The sequence below is a fragment of the Oryzias latipes genome, chromosome 24, assembly GCF_002234675.1.
Source record: "Oryzias latipes chromosome 24, ASM223467v1".
Lineage (NCBI taxonomy): Eukaryota > Metazoa > Chordata > Actinopteri > Beloniformes > Adrianichthyidae > Oryzias > Oryzias latipes.
Window position 1 is genome coordinate 10,254,472 of NC_019882.2, and position 14,159 is coordinate 10,268,630.

A 14,159-nucleotide genomic window follows, 5' to 3' on the forward strand; every position below is an offset into this window, starting at 1 on the left:
AAGATCATTGTCGTTGTTTTTTTTGATGGGCTTGTTGTTCATAAAGCTCCTCTATAGTAGGTGTTTCTCTCCGGAATTAAAATGATAATGCCTTAGTCACTTGAACCCATATGGGGGTCGGCCCGCACGGGTGCTGTGAATTTTAGGGATGTCCATGTCTGAGGAGGGTTGTAGAGAGGAGGTGCGTCTAGCAGTTCACTTGAGGCTCGTGCAACCACCTTAAGGGATGTCGCGAAAATGGAACGTGCAATTGTCGTGCGTGTGCTAAATGTATCATAAAGTATTTGTAAGGCCAGTGTTGTTTACGTGTACTTATGAGTTACGGATCATGTTGCTGTATGATGCCCTTATGCCTAACTACCAGGTTAGTCCATTTTTCACCTGCAGGCAGCCCCTATCCACCCAGAAAAGCAGTTGCGACTAAAGCGTGAGGTGGACGTTTACCTTTTAACTTCTCTGCTTCTGATTTCAGAAGCAGATCCAGACAGAGCCGGTCCAAGCTGTCGTCCCAGTCCATGGAAGAGTCCCTGCAACTCCAAGCTCAATGACAGCACCATAGGAGGCACCTATGTTGTCTGGGAGGAGAATACGTTACCCAGGTGAGCCTCACCTAAACACTTTCTGCAAGGCGTCCATAACAGGACAATTTAACTTAAGTTACTCTCCTGCCTGCAGCTCCTTAGTCCTGGATGAGGTTGGGAAGCAGAGTACCTGTGAGCTGGAGGTCGACGCTGTCGCTGTAGATATCCTCAATCGCCTGGAGATTGAAAGTAAGACTAATGACTATGGACTGTCTGGATGCTGTCTCCATGAATGCATCAGCAGCTTCTAATGCACATAATACACGATAGAAAAAAGAATTGATCATCGGAAATTCTTCTTGTTTGATTTTTCATCACTTCGTTATCGTTGGACGACTACATCAAAAGCAAATAAACCATGATTGTTGAATCAAACCGCTAGACCAGTGCAGTCACATCTACATTAAAACCCATTTCTGATGATGGAGGACAAATATAAAAAATTAAGACAAAATTGGATATCTGTTTATTTAAAGATTCAAGATTCCTTTATTGTTGTCATTGACAGTGAAACAATGAAAATGCATTTGGAGCATCAACAACAGTCACTCAGTTCAATTCACCAAATAAATACACAATAAATAAATAACCTAAGTGCAGCAGGAGTACAAAAAGAAACACAACAAGGACTAAACAAAAAAAAAGACTTTCAGTAGAATCAGGAGCAGACGATAAATTGCCATTTGAAGAAGATTCTATTATTACATGGAAAATACGCTGGGCGGGGCATAAGCTCCCTGCTCCTATCCATTCTGATACATCCACTTGCAGACAACTAGATCCATGTACGTCTTTGTTTTCCTTGTCTGAGATGGAATCTGGCTCAAAACTGTACAGCTGCATAACTTGGATATTGCTCATCATATTTGTTGCACCGGTAATGTTAGGTTAGGGTTGTGAGGGGCTGTAAGATAGCGGGAGAGAAACAGATGGATCACGGAAAATAGGAGCGGCAACCCACAACTCAGAGGCAAATCTCTGATGAAGCCCTGCCGTTTCTCCAGAAACTGTTTTAGAACACGCCTTTTTTTGATTTTGGTTAAAAACGGCACCATCATCATTAAAAGAAACTGGAAACACTTAGAAAATGAGTCAAAAGATGATTGGATTAGGACCTTTAAGGGTTAAACAAACAAGACCATTATAATAATCCAAGAGACACTAAATAGTAATTTAAATCTTTTCCTCAGTCAGAAAAAAATGTATCCTAGAGATTTTTTCATCTGCTGTTGAAACGGCTTCTAGTGAACATATTTACAGTGTGGTTTGTGGGACATTTTATTGGGATCAGGTTCTTCAGGAATCTTCTTAGTCTAGCTTTGTCTGAACGATGCTAAACTAAACATTTTATGTTTGTGTATAGATCAGGTCGGCAGAAACCCAGGTCTACAGGCCATCTGGGAGGATGAGAAGCAGAGGAGGAGGAAGAGGGAGCAGTCTTCACAGATTGAAAGCCCAGATTCACAAGGTAAAAAGTTTAAATCCAGACTTTTTTCTTTGATCTGCTTTGTTTCTTTGTTCTCATCAGGTCCTTTTTAGACGGCGTTTGAACTGCTGCCAGTCAGTATCATTTGCATATAAGGAAATGGGAGTGGGCCCAGGACTAAACCTTGTGGGACCGTTTTTTAACTATGGAAATAATGATGACTGTGATTGAAGTAACACGCGAATAATAATCCCTTCTGTAATGTGTTCCAGATCGTGGTTTTGTCGCGTCGACGGACAGCGAGACCATCTTCCTCAAAAGGCTAAAAGAGATTCTAAGGGAAAACCATTTTGACGTGTACGTTTTTCCTTTCTCTGATATATACATACATACATACATGCTTACACTTTCAGTTCAGTTCAACTAACATGGCTGAATGTTGGTGAAGCCTCACAGGGATGAAGGTATGGATTTGATCGTTCAAATAAATAATCCCATATGTGCTGGACTGTGTGGATGTCCGCCTCAGCTCTTTTCTTCACAGTTGTGTGGGAGGGAGTGAAGACAGGACATCTGAAATGTGGAAAAGAGTCAAAATGTTGCTGAGGTTACCCCCCCCCCCCCCCCCCCCCCGCACCCCCGCACCCCCTTCCTCATCATGTACAGCTTCAAAGTATTTCCTGTCATAAATAAACGTACAGTTGGCCTGGTGTGCTGCTGTTTCACATCCAGATGGTTCTCGTCTCCTGCCTGATACTGACTGGAACAGAAGGCGGTGGGGAGAAAAACACACTTTTCCCTCACATGGACACAAGTGCACACGAGCGCGCGCAAAGATGGCTGCATGTTGGTTACTTCCTGTCTCCTGGATGTAGCTGATCTTCTCATCTGCTGCTTCTAACGTCCCACAGAGCTCCAGGGGTTGAATCGGAATGCACTTTTCAGTATTTTTTTCATCCGTCTTCTCTCATTTTAGAGAATTTTTATGACGTTTTCTCATCATTGCTAAAATATTTTCAGCTGAACATTTAGACAACAACTGACAGGGATGGAACAAGCAACCCTGTCCATTTTCAGAAACGTAACATCCTATCTAGCTTAGAACCTTAAAATCTGTGAAGCTGGGTTCAAATGGTCGCTGAACTAGGATTCGTGCAACATAATGGTGCAACAAAAATGAGGTTTGAATGTTAAGCTCAAATGAGGAAAACAAAGACATAAATGGATCTATTTGTCTGCAGGTGGATGTATCAGAATGGAGCAGATCAGGAAAACTTTGGCCCGCCTGTTCCAGCTGATGCATCATAATAGCTTTTTCAAACTCTCTGTTCCTGATTCACCCCAAACTGAATAAAGAAATACCAAGAAATTACATTTTAATCTTAAATAACTTTATATATGTCCTCCATGTGAGAAATGCTACAAGAACATGACGGTCTTTTTAAATGAACGAAGAAAATACACAGAATAAAAATTGGTTATTATATATATATATATATATATATATTCATTCATTCTGACTTGAACACCTCTAACCATAAAACCTCCCATCTTTTTTAGAGCTTGGTGACTCATAGAGGAAAAAGGGGCGGGGCTCTTCTCTGAAATATATTAATTACTGCAGTTTTCTCCTGATGCTCAGCGGGTTTCCTCCCCGCACGCCTTTAAAGTTATCTAACAATCTAATTAAAAATCGGTTTTACATGCAGTTCCCTCCCTGGAGACTCTCCTAATTATTAGAACTCTGCATATAAATGAAGTCTCCATCACTGTTGGTAAAAACCGTGATGCTGCTGAGCAAACGAGAAGTGAGAAACAAAAGATGAGACTCGTCGGTAAAGTCTTAAAATGTTTAGTTGTCTTAAAAATATGCAACTAAAACTTGAAAAAGTTTTAAGTTATTTTTCTGATTCTATCATTACATTTTCACCAGCGTGTGTCACAAAAAAACCTTAATTTTTAAGAGGAGCTGAGTCCAGTTTTCCAGCATCGATGTTGCTTGTTTCTGTTGTTGATCAGGGATGTGGTTGTTCTTCTGGGTGGCTGCTGGGCTTGGTCGTAATGTGAGTCAGTGTATCACTTTAACAAAGCAAGGTTGATTAAAAAAAAGAAAATCAAAATACCCACCTGCAGACCTGGGTTCAGAACCCCAGTTCTTTTTCATGTGACCGGATCTGTGAAATTGCTTCCAGCTGTGAGCGGTGGCGCCTGCGGATCCCTTATTTCAGTGTTTCAGAACCGCTAAGTGGCGAGTAGTTTGGCTGCGTAAAGGTCTGCAGTGATACAAAACCCTGCTGGCTTTGTGCCCATTTTCCACTCAGACCTCCTCCTCCACAAACACAGCATTGGCGATAACACACTTGTGTATTCACACAATTACTTGCAGATCAAACCCAGAGTTCAGACATGACGGTTAAACAGAAAAGGATGAAGGACAGTGATTTATTTCAAGTCCCCCTGCAATCATGTCTTCGTCAATTTTCAAAGCATTCCAATTTTTTCTCAATTCTGATTAGGCCGTTTTTAGCCCAAATTGAAAAAAACCTGTTTAGGACATAGGTTCTGCAGAGCGGTAAGAGTTTATTAAAAATTCACCTCTGAGTTGTGGGTGGGACTCATTTCCCATGTTTATTCTTTCTCCTGCTAGCTTACAACTTCTCACAATCCCAACCTAACATGAGCCATATTGGAGCTTTCCAGCCGTACAGTTTTCAGTATCCTGTCATAAACACAAGCTTAATCAAACTGCATTTTTTCTTCTGCTCCTGATTCACAATGATTTGAATAAAAAATTCTCAGAAATTCCGCTTTAATCCTAATTTTCGTTATACATGTCCTCAATTATCAGAAAAATGCAAAGGAACTTGGTGGTAAAAACACCATTTTTATTGCAGTGGGTCTTTCATGTTCTTCCATGTTTTAGCATATCATTTCTGAATTCCTTCACAGCATCGAGTCACAGCCAACCTGCCATCATTTCATCAGTTTAGTCTTGGACTTTCAGGAGAAAACAAACAAACGTAGGTCTTAATATGAGTCTGTCTTCAGGACTCAGGATCAGTCTGCGCGTGACGAGCAGGATCATTTCCTGGCCGACCTTACTCTCCATCCTGAAGGCCTGACCCCAGACGGACCTCAGTGTACTCCTGCTAACGCTGTGGAGGAGCACAGAGACTCCCAGCCAGGTGAGAACCAAGAACACCATTATGCTGTTCCAGTTATGTTAGAAATGTATTTGTTTCTCCTGCTACTCTGGTTTGCTGCGTTTATACACAGTCACCTTTCATGTCATAACATCTACATTTTTTTCTGGAAAAACTGAAAGTTGACCTCCAAGTTTCTTTCGTTTGTCTTAAAAGCAAAATCAACCAAGTTTAGGATGTTCTTGAAGTCTTAGTCACAGCTGACGAGGCACACAAACACACAAGGCTTAAGTCAGGGGGGAGGAGGTGAGACGCAGGGGTGTTGCACAGATGTGTGTAGCTTACATCATCCTTACAAATGCTCCCCGATGCATTACCATAGATGACAATGGCACGTTCCATTTTCATGACGTCCCTTAAGGTCGCCGTACGGGACCCGTAAGACACCTGCACTCCCATTAAGATGCAGCCCTCCTCTCTATCCTCACGGGGCTGGGCAACCCAAAACCAACAACACCTCTGCACCTCTTATCATTTCCTGAAACCAATATTCTAGGCAGGAGTGAGGTAGTCTTTCCATGGATCTGAACCAGAGTTTCTGTCTCTGCTGCTGTTCCAGACTCGCTGAGGCCCAGCGGGAAGGTCCCAGACGAAGCCGTCGTTGATGAAGAGGCCATCCTGGATCTGCTGGAAAGCAGTCAGACGTTCCTGCCTGTCTCCCAGTCATCGAACCATTCAGCCTTGTTAGGTGCAGTAACACCGTCATGCTCCACACAGCAGCCGTCTGTCATCTCCATTCAATGTTGGCACAGTTCTGGTTTTTAAACCCTTCCTCACTTTCCAGATGTTTCATCCTGACTTTAATATGACTTTTCATGGCAAACATGTGGCCTTATGAGTAAAAAGCTCAGGTTTTATCTTTATAATTACCATTACCACCACATAACTCAGCTCGTGTTCAATGCTGCTCTAATACTTGATGAAAAAAAACGGAATGTCAGTTCCTATCACAGAAAAAGAGTCAAAACAGTTTCAGAAACTTTTTACTCTGTTGTAGTTTAAGGCAGATCTCTCTTCTATCCATGACTCTTTGTCAACCTCATCTAGAAAAAAAGGGAAACCAAAAAAGAATTAACAAGTGTGATGGTCAATAAAAAATCTGTGAGTTATTTTGGCTCTGATGGCCTTTTCTTTCTTTATCTGCTAAACAGATGAAGAAAAAGATGGTTTCCCTTTTATTTTATCTTTCTATTTTTTCAGATAGTTTAACATTCCGAAAAAATATTCATATTACAAAGAAATGCATATCAAATAAAATATTTCTCATCCTTTCTACCAAATGTTTTTTCTTTTAACTTCTCCATTTATTTTTGTGTTTTTTAGACATATCTGAGGTCTTGCAATCTTCTCTCACCTCCTTCCCTCCATTCCTCCTTCCCTCACTCACTCACCTCCTTCCTTACTTCCCCCTTTTTTCTTTTTTCCTTTCGTTTTTCCTTCCTAGTTCACGTACACCCTTCCTACATTACTTCCTTTGTTCCTTCCTTAATTTCCCATCTTTCTCTCTTCTTACCTTTCTTCCTTCCTACTTCACTCACTCTTGTACTTCCGTACTCAGTTCTCTTCTTCTTTCCTTTCTTACTTTCTCTTTTTTTTAATTCCCATCTTCCTCTTTCCATCCTTCCTCTCTTCGTTTCTTCCAGTGTGGAGATTATCAACAGTGTTTTATTGAACCATTTTGCGAGACGTTTTTGACTCGTGCACCTTCTTGTTTTCCTTCGTGCAGATGGAAGCAGAGACCACGCCATCATTGATTTGCTGGCAGGCCTGGAGGACGACGGCTTCCATCGGACCCCCATCAGCCAGAACTCTCAGCACCGTTCACTCTCTGATGCCAGAAGCAACCCATACAACAGCGACGAGGAAGAAGCGGAACCAGATATCAACAGGGAGGAGGCGGAGCTCAGTGTTATGATGTCGCAGCGGTGGGATAACGGGCCGGCAGAGACTTCACAGAGGCAAGTGCAATACTGGGCAAACTGTTTATAGACAATAACTCCAAGTCCTCCTAAAACTCAGTGCTGCTGCTTTGTTGTTTCTGTGCTCAGGCCAAAAGGGAAAGAAGCAGAAGACGGCCTCAGCGACGATCAGCAGGACGCCTCTGATGAGGACATGGAGTGGAGCGGCAACAGCTCTCTGTTCGCTGACCTTTCCATCTCCCAGCTTGATGGCGCGGCGGACGAAAGCAGCGGCAAGTTTTTAATAAAAAATAAATCACAATCAACTCGGTTTTGCTCCCGCTGCCTCTTTTAAATACACTAGCATGCATGTTTTAACGATATGTGTTGAGGTGGTCGCGCCTTAAAACCCGGTGCGCTTTTTATATGTGTTAAATACAGAAAAACATCCATAACTCAAACTATAACCCAGTGTGCCTTATGGTCATGAAAATACAGTATATATCCTCCATCATGAGAAAAATGCTCAAAGAATGTGAAAAAAACAGCAAAAACGCTGTTTTCATTGGAGTGGGTTTGTGAAGTCTTATGTTCATTAACTCCAAATATCTTTGTTGGTTTTTATTTATTACACTTATTTAACTTATATGTTGGTTTAAAAGCCTCAAAATTGCTTCAGTCTCAAAAATAATTCTTTTCTACTGTTTTTATTCCCTAGTGTCAGCGGTGAAATCCTCATGAGCTGCCTCTTTTTCCTCCTCTTTTGTGCTTATAGATTCATCTCTGACAGACAGCGGCTCCATATCCCAGTCTTCACTTGCAGTCACAGAGCTGGTGGGACAAAGAAATCCTTCGTCAGCAAAAGTGTTATCAGAGTGCAAACATCCGGAGCACAGACCTGTTCATATGCTGGACACAGATCAGCCGCTTGACGTGCGTTTCCAGTTAAAAAGCAGCCAGGGAGACGGCAATGAATGTTCTGCAGGGTTCCAGATCAACAAAGAAATGCCCTACATCCAGCCTGTGAAACACCCCATTTCTTGCACGTTGACTAGCAATCCTGACAAGGCTTCAATGGACAAAGAGGACATAAGACCCCTGTGCCCTTATGACAAGAAGTCCTCCATACCTGTGGATAAGTCCGAACTGGAAGGTCTTCCATTTGGAAGTGACAACATCACTAAAAGCAGAAAGATTTATGGCAGCATAGAACACGTAGGGACAAACTGTTTGACTATTCTTCAAAAACACGGCAGTTTTCTGTGTTACTCTGAGCTAAAGTCCAAGACAGAGTTGGACCTCAGTACCATGGACAGTAAAAGCCAAGTTTTGACTAGCATCAGCTCCTCGCCCATGAAAGAAGACGGGTTTGTGAATCCACAGAAAGAAGAAATGGGCCAGGAAACGGAAGAAGGAGATGTTGGTGAGCTGAAAATCAGATATGAAGACTATCAGGAAAATAAAACCGAGAAGACCATTGTGGCCCAACAGGAGGCACACTACAAGTTCTTCCCCAGTGTTATTCTCTCCAATTGCCTCAGCAGGAGGAAGGCTGGGAACAAGAAACCCGTGGACAATCAAGAACTGTCGCCGTCTCGGAGGTCAAAACTTAAAACGTCTAAGAAAAGATTAGGAATGGCAGGTCATAGAAACAAAACAAAATTAAGTCATGACTCCACGTCAACCGGTACATCTAACCTCACCTCCTCCAGCCTCCATTCTGTGACTGTAGAAACCGAGGAGCTCGTAGATCAACCCACAGTAGAAGCTCAGTCAATCGGAGATGAACCAATGGTAATTGTTAAAAAAGAATATGATGAAAGCCGTGTAAATAAACCAATGGAACCGGCGTCCGAGCTGTTAGTTTCAAACTCCACCATTATTACCGCTTCATCTGAGGTACCCAAAGACTTTAAAGAACAAATTCTAAGTCCAGATGAAGATTTAGCTGCTAAAGTTACATGTACCAAACCGTCAGCCTTGCCTGGAAGTAAATACTCCCTGAGGGCCAAACGTAAGACAGTTTGTGACGGTGAAGATGGAGAACACTCGGGTCCCACTCAGTCTAAGATCTCAAGCTCTGTCAAAAAAAGACTCAAGGAGACCAATGTTGCTGGTGGGCTACATGTCAAAGACCAGAAAAAACGAAAGAAAGAACCACCTATCATCATCAAGTACATTATTATCAACAGGTTCAAAGGACAGAAAAACATGTTGGTAAAGATATCCAGAATGAAATCAGGGGAGCAGTCAGTACAGTTGACACCAGACAAACTGGAGCAGTACAACAAACTTGCCCCTCTAAAAGACTTCTGGCCCAAGGTGCCCGAGTCTCCAGCTGTGGAGTTTCCTGTTATTGAGCTCAAAGCCAAAAAAACACCCAAAAGAAAGGTGAAGGTTAACAGCACAAACAAGAAGACACCACAGAAAGGCCTCAACAACACCTCCAAGCATTGGTTAAAACGAGGTCGAGGAGTCAAAAGGGCTAAAGGCTGTCAAAGAGGCCCAGTTCTGCCCTCTCTACCCCCGCCTCGACCATGTTACTGTGAGCTGACAGACGACCGGGACAATGACTATAAAGATGTCATGGTAGAACTGGGCTATCTCTCTGACACATCCCTAAGCCCTGCAGAATCGACACCTCCACGTTGTTGGTCACCAAGTGACCCTCTTATGTACAGTAGTTCAGAGCAATTGATCAATCCTCTTAATGACCCTTGTCTTAGTTCTGCATTTCACAAGCCACAAAAAATGTCTTCAACCAAAGGAGCCCAGCGTAGAACCCCCAAACCTAAGAAACCCCCTGAGACAAAAAGGAAAGTTCGAAAGTCTGCTGCTAAGCCTCCAGAAACAGACAAGCCCCAAAAAGAGAACTCAAAGAGATGTGCTGCTACTAGATGGACAAAGAAAGTTGAAACTAAAACTGGAAGTCCAAAAACCGCTGGAAGACAAAGAAGGTCTCGTAAAAAGAAAACTGGAGAACCAGAAATCTGTGATTTAAGTAAAGACGGCTCTCAGCTTCTGTTCCTTGAAAATGAGCCACTTCCATCAGAAGGTTCCTCTCAAGAGGTCCCACCATTTCAGCAGCCAGTAGACTCGGAAGGTATCAGCCAAGCTGGATCCCAGCCTACACCTTCATCAGATTCCAACTCAATAGCGCAGATTATTAAACCAAAGGTTGAAGACTGTGACACTTCGATCATGGAAATCAACCAAAGTCTTCTAGGACCATCTGAGACGAAGCAACAAGGTTGTCAGACGGTTGTAGTAAAGACAGAGGAGGAAAGCACACCTCCATTACTTTCACATGCTAGTCAGGCCTCACTTGAACACACTAAAGATACCAAGCTACCAGAAGTCTCTCCAAACTCTGGTCCAAAGAATGGGGAGACCCAACCTCTCCCTGATACCACCTCTGGCTTGGCTGTCCTTAAGCAGCTTCTCCAGAAAAGGCAGCAGGGACAGGCTCTTCCCACACAAGTAGTCGGTACCAACAGCCATGCTACTGTCGTAGCCAAGGCAACAGCACTATTAAGTCCTACAGCTAAATTACCCAAATCCAGAAAAGCTCCCTCTACAACTCCAAGGAAACCTAGGACTCCAAAGTCTGCCACTCCCAAGGACAAAAAGCAAGAACCAAGAGGCAAGCAAAACAAGAAGGCCAGGATAAGTAGAAGCCAACCCAATCCATTGCCAAAGCAGGAAGGCAGCTTTTTGGATGACTGTCCACTCTTCCTGTCAGACCCAGAACAAGATGGTTGCAGCTGCATGGAGGGGAGTTTGTCACCAGAGCTCCCCCACAACTACTCTTTTGACATCAATGATATCAGCCGAACGGACTTCTCCAGTCCGTACACCGGCAGTCAGTTTGTCCTGACTGATAAAAATCTACCTGTCAAATTCCTCAGTGACATCAGTCAGGAAGCAGTGTCTGCTCAGACTATTGGGTTTGAAGATCTTCCCCAGAGTCAAGTTTCATCTCAAAAAGGCCTTGAAGGGGACAAATCGAGGCCTGCAAGCCCTGACCTCTTTGACAAATTTGAGAGAAGACAGTCATCATCCAGCCTCGCATTGCTTGATTCTGAGAAACTGAAGAGCAGAGATTGGGACGGCACTTCAAATAAATTCAGCAATCGAAGCCCTTTTCAAGACTTCCACTGTGAAAGAGAAGAATTGCTCTTCTCAGCTTTAGATCCGGTGCCTCCGCTGGCTTTGAGCTCCGCCTCTTTGGTTGAGCATGAGGGCTCCCCAACAAGTGATCTTCTGGATGGCCTCGATGGGCTTACGTCCACCACACCCAGCAGTTCCCCTCAGTCAAGCTCCAGCTCTTTGTCACAGGCGAGGGCAAGCCAGCTTCAACGAGCCACAGGGGGTGGAGCCCACATCCTCAAGCCCCTGATGTCACCTCCAAGTCGGGAGGAGATCCTCAGCACTCTGCCAGACCTGGAGTTGTCAGAGGCCACCTTCCAGGAGCCTTTTTGCAGTGATCCCTCGGACGCCCCTGGTAAACCAATGTAAGAATGCAGAGCACACGCCATCTGCCCCATCATTACCAATGCTTATCGTGGTTTTAAAACTTGCATTGTACATTTACAGGGTAGTAGTTGTACAACTAATAAAAGAAATGCTACACAATTGAACCCATAACGTTCTGTGGACTATAGTAACTCTTAAACTCTTTACATTATTACATCATTTCAGTGGATTTTGAGGTGGAGAAAAGTGGCTTTGCATCGTTGAGCAGCTCTTTCACGTTAGTAATGTGTTGCATATCGTTGCAAAGCCACTTTAAAAGCTGCTTTGCTCCACGTCAGAATCAAATGATTCACTTTGGTGGCATAAAGATTTACGGTACCTTAAACGACGAGTGTTACTTATGTGTTGATGTTGACACGGTGCTCCTCCAGCAGCTGTGGGGAGTTGCTCTCCAAATCTTCTCACATGAACTAAAATCTGCTCAATCTTCTCTGCAGGGAGGTTGGGGGCCGTAAGCTGTCAGTAGAAACCCGGCTGGTGAAGGAGCTGGCAGAGTTCAGTGGGGAACTTTCCCAGGAGGGTCTCCGGTTCTGGAAGATGGCCTTCTCTGCCATGACACGCCCCGCTGCTGCCATCGTCTCTTCTCCCCAAGACGCAGAGGCAGCCGAAGAACTTGTATCGTCCTCGGCCTCCAACAAGAAAGTGATCCTGCTGCCCTGCAGGAACCCGCCGAGCCGCGAGTGCGTGCAGCTGTGGCTGGAAGCCAGGAGGCAGTATGAGAGCCTGCAGAACCGAAGGAGAGACGGAATACCTTCAAAAATGGGGCAGCCTGCTGGTTCTGCCTGTCCGGCTCTGAAGGTTGAACAGGGAGAGAACCAGAACCGGATCAGGACCCAGAGGAGACGCAACCTGAATCTGTCCTTGAATGTGACTCCAGTGAGGAACACGGGTTCGCAGTGCGGGTCCACAGAGCAAAGTCCGGTGTCAGAAGACGGCAGCAGTGGAGACAAGGATGAAGATCCTAAGAGCACCTCCCCAGACTCTCCAGATCTACCCCCGTGGCAGCAGTCTGTGCAGCCGAGTTCTCCAGACACGAACCGCCTCAGCGACCTCAATAGAACCCCAACAGAACGTTCACCCGGGATCCCAAACTTACAGGAGGGAGTCGGAGGGGCCAACAGTCCCTCTTCTCTTCACGGCAGTGATGTGGAGGATGATGGAGCCAGCCCACGCCTGAACTGTACCCCTTTCTCAAGGAAACGGCGTAGATTCATGGAAGACCAGGATCCGATGTGCAGCACGCCCATATCTGAGGGTGAGAGCAGGGTCTGCATGAAATATTTCTGAAAAAAAGAAGTAAAAGGATCAAAAATATCAGTTTTCTTTGAAAAAGACGTCAAAACTAATCAGAGAGAATAGGAGACCAACTATCTTTATCAAAGAGATAAAGATAGTTTTATTATCTCCTTTAGCAGACAAAAACATCCTTTCTTTGCTGTCGCAATACTAAATCCAAAGAAATCATGTTGCACCTTAGTCACATTCACATCCACCTATAGGGCAGTTGTGGCTAAGACTTCAAGTGGAGCAGCAAACATATACACACCAACCAAATTGTACATTTTATTCATGCTGTGATTTGTTTTGGAATCCACCGTTTTAGTGTTTCTTTGTTTTTGATTTCTTGTCTTCTAAGATTATTTGTTCACACGTCTGTCAGAACGCAGCTGCAAGCGTGTTGTTTGGTTAATATTTGTCATTTGTAGTCAAACTTTAAGGGATGTGTTTTTTTTGCTGTCCCGCTTTGGGAAAGGTTGCATCTAAAATGCACAGATCTCTTCTTTTTTCTGTTTATTTTTCTTCTGTCCCCTCTCTTTTGACCTTAAAAAATGTCCCCAAAATAACCTCTATCCTGTCTCTGTGCATCTGAACCAGCAGGTGTCACCATCTCCCTCTCTGTTCTCTTTCAGGAGATTCTGTTTCTCCAAGACTCCAGCGGAGGAGAAGCCAGGCCGATCCGCTCAGACGAGTCTTACTGACCACACAGATGAAGGTCAGGACGTCGTTCTGATGGTTCAGGGTCCTCCCACCTCCACCATTATCAAAGCTTCTTTTGTTCTTGGTTCTTCTCCACAGAACCAGTTTGCTGGCCTGAACGTGCCAAAGAAAGAACATTCTCAGATCGAAGGGCCGAGCATCTCCAACTCTTATGGCTTCAAAGTCAGCATGCAGAACCTGCAGGACGCCAAAGCTCTGCACGAGGTGACCGCCACTTTCTGCTCCATACTCAGCAGAAGACTTCAGCTCTGCCTCCAAATTCATCTGCAGGTTTTCCCTCTCTGCAGGTCCAGCACCTCACCCTGATGGCCATGGAGCTCCATGCCAGAACCAGGCGAGACCTGGAGCCCGACCCGGAGTTTGACCCCATATGTGCCTTATTCTACTGCTTCAGTTCCGACGCTCCACTCCCGGACGCAGACAGTACCCAGCTGACGGGCGCCATCATGGTGGATAAAGACCACGAGCCCGGTGGACGAGGTGAGGATTCATGTGAGGTTCATCTCCAGTTGTGGTT

At 44.3% G+C, this 14,159-nt stretch overlaps 1 protein-coding gene across 4 annotated transcripts in view; it reads left to right on the forward strand.

Annotated features, from left to right (window-relative positions):
* rev3l (REV3 like, DNA directed polymerase zeta catalytic subunit) overlaps positions 1–14,159 on the forward strand; it is a 35,960-nt gene that overhangs the window by 14,293 nt on the left and 7,508 nt on the right. For all 4 annotated transcript variants that reach the window (XM_020714899.2, XM_011491662.3, XM_020714900.2 and 1 more), the window contains exons 5-17: positions 473–599; positions 676–770; positions 1,945–2,049; positions 2,280–2,364; positions 5,056–5,192; positions 5,770–5,898; positions 6,937–7,168; positions 7,259–7,401; positions 7,884–11,622; positions 12,082–12,899; positions 13,555–13,637; positions 13,721–13,846; positions 13,930–14,122. In XM_020714899.2, coding sequence (XP_020570558.1) covers positions 473–599; positions 676–770; positions 1,945–2,049; positions 2,280–2,364; positions 5,056–5,192; positions 5,770–5,898; positions 6,937–7,168; positions 7,259–7,401; positions 7,884–11,622; positions 12,082–12,899; positions 13,555–13,637; positions 13,721–13,846; positions 13,930–14,122 — 6,012 coding nt within the window. The remainder of the gene's footprint in view (positions 1–472; positions 600–675; positions 771–1,944; positions 2,050–2,279; positions 2,365–5,055; positions 5,193–5,769; positions 5,899–6,936; positions 7,169–7,258; positions 7,402–7,883; positions 11,623–12,081; positions 12,900–13,554; positions 13,638–13,720; positions 13,847–13,929; positions 14,123–14,159) is intronic.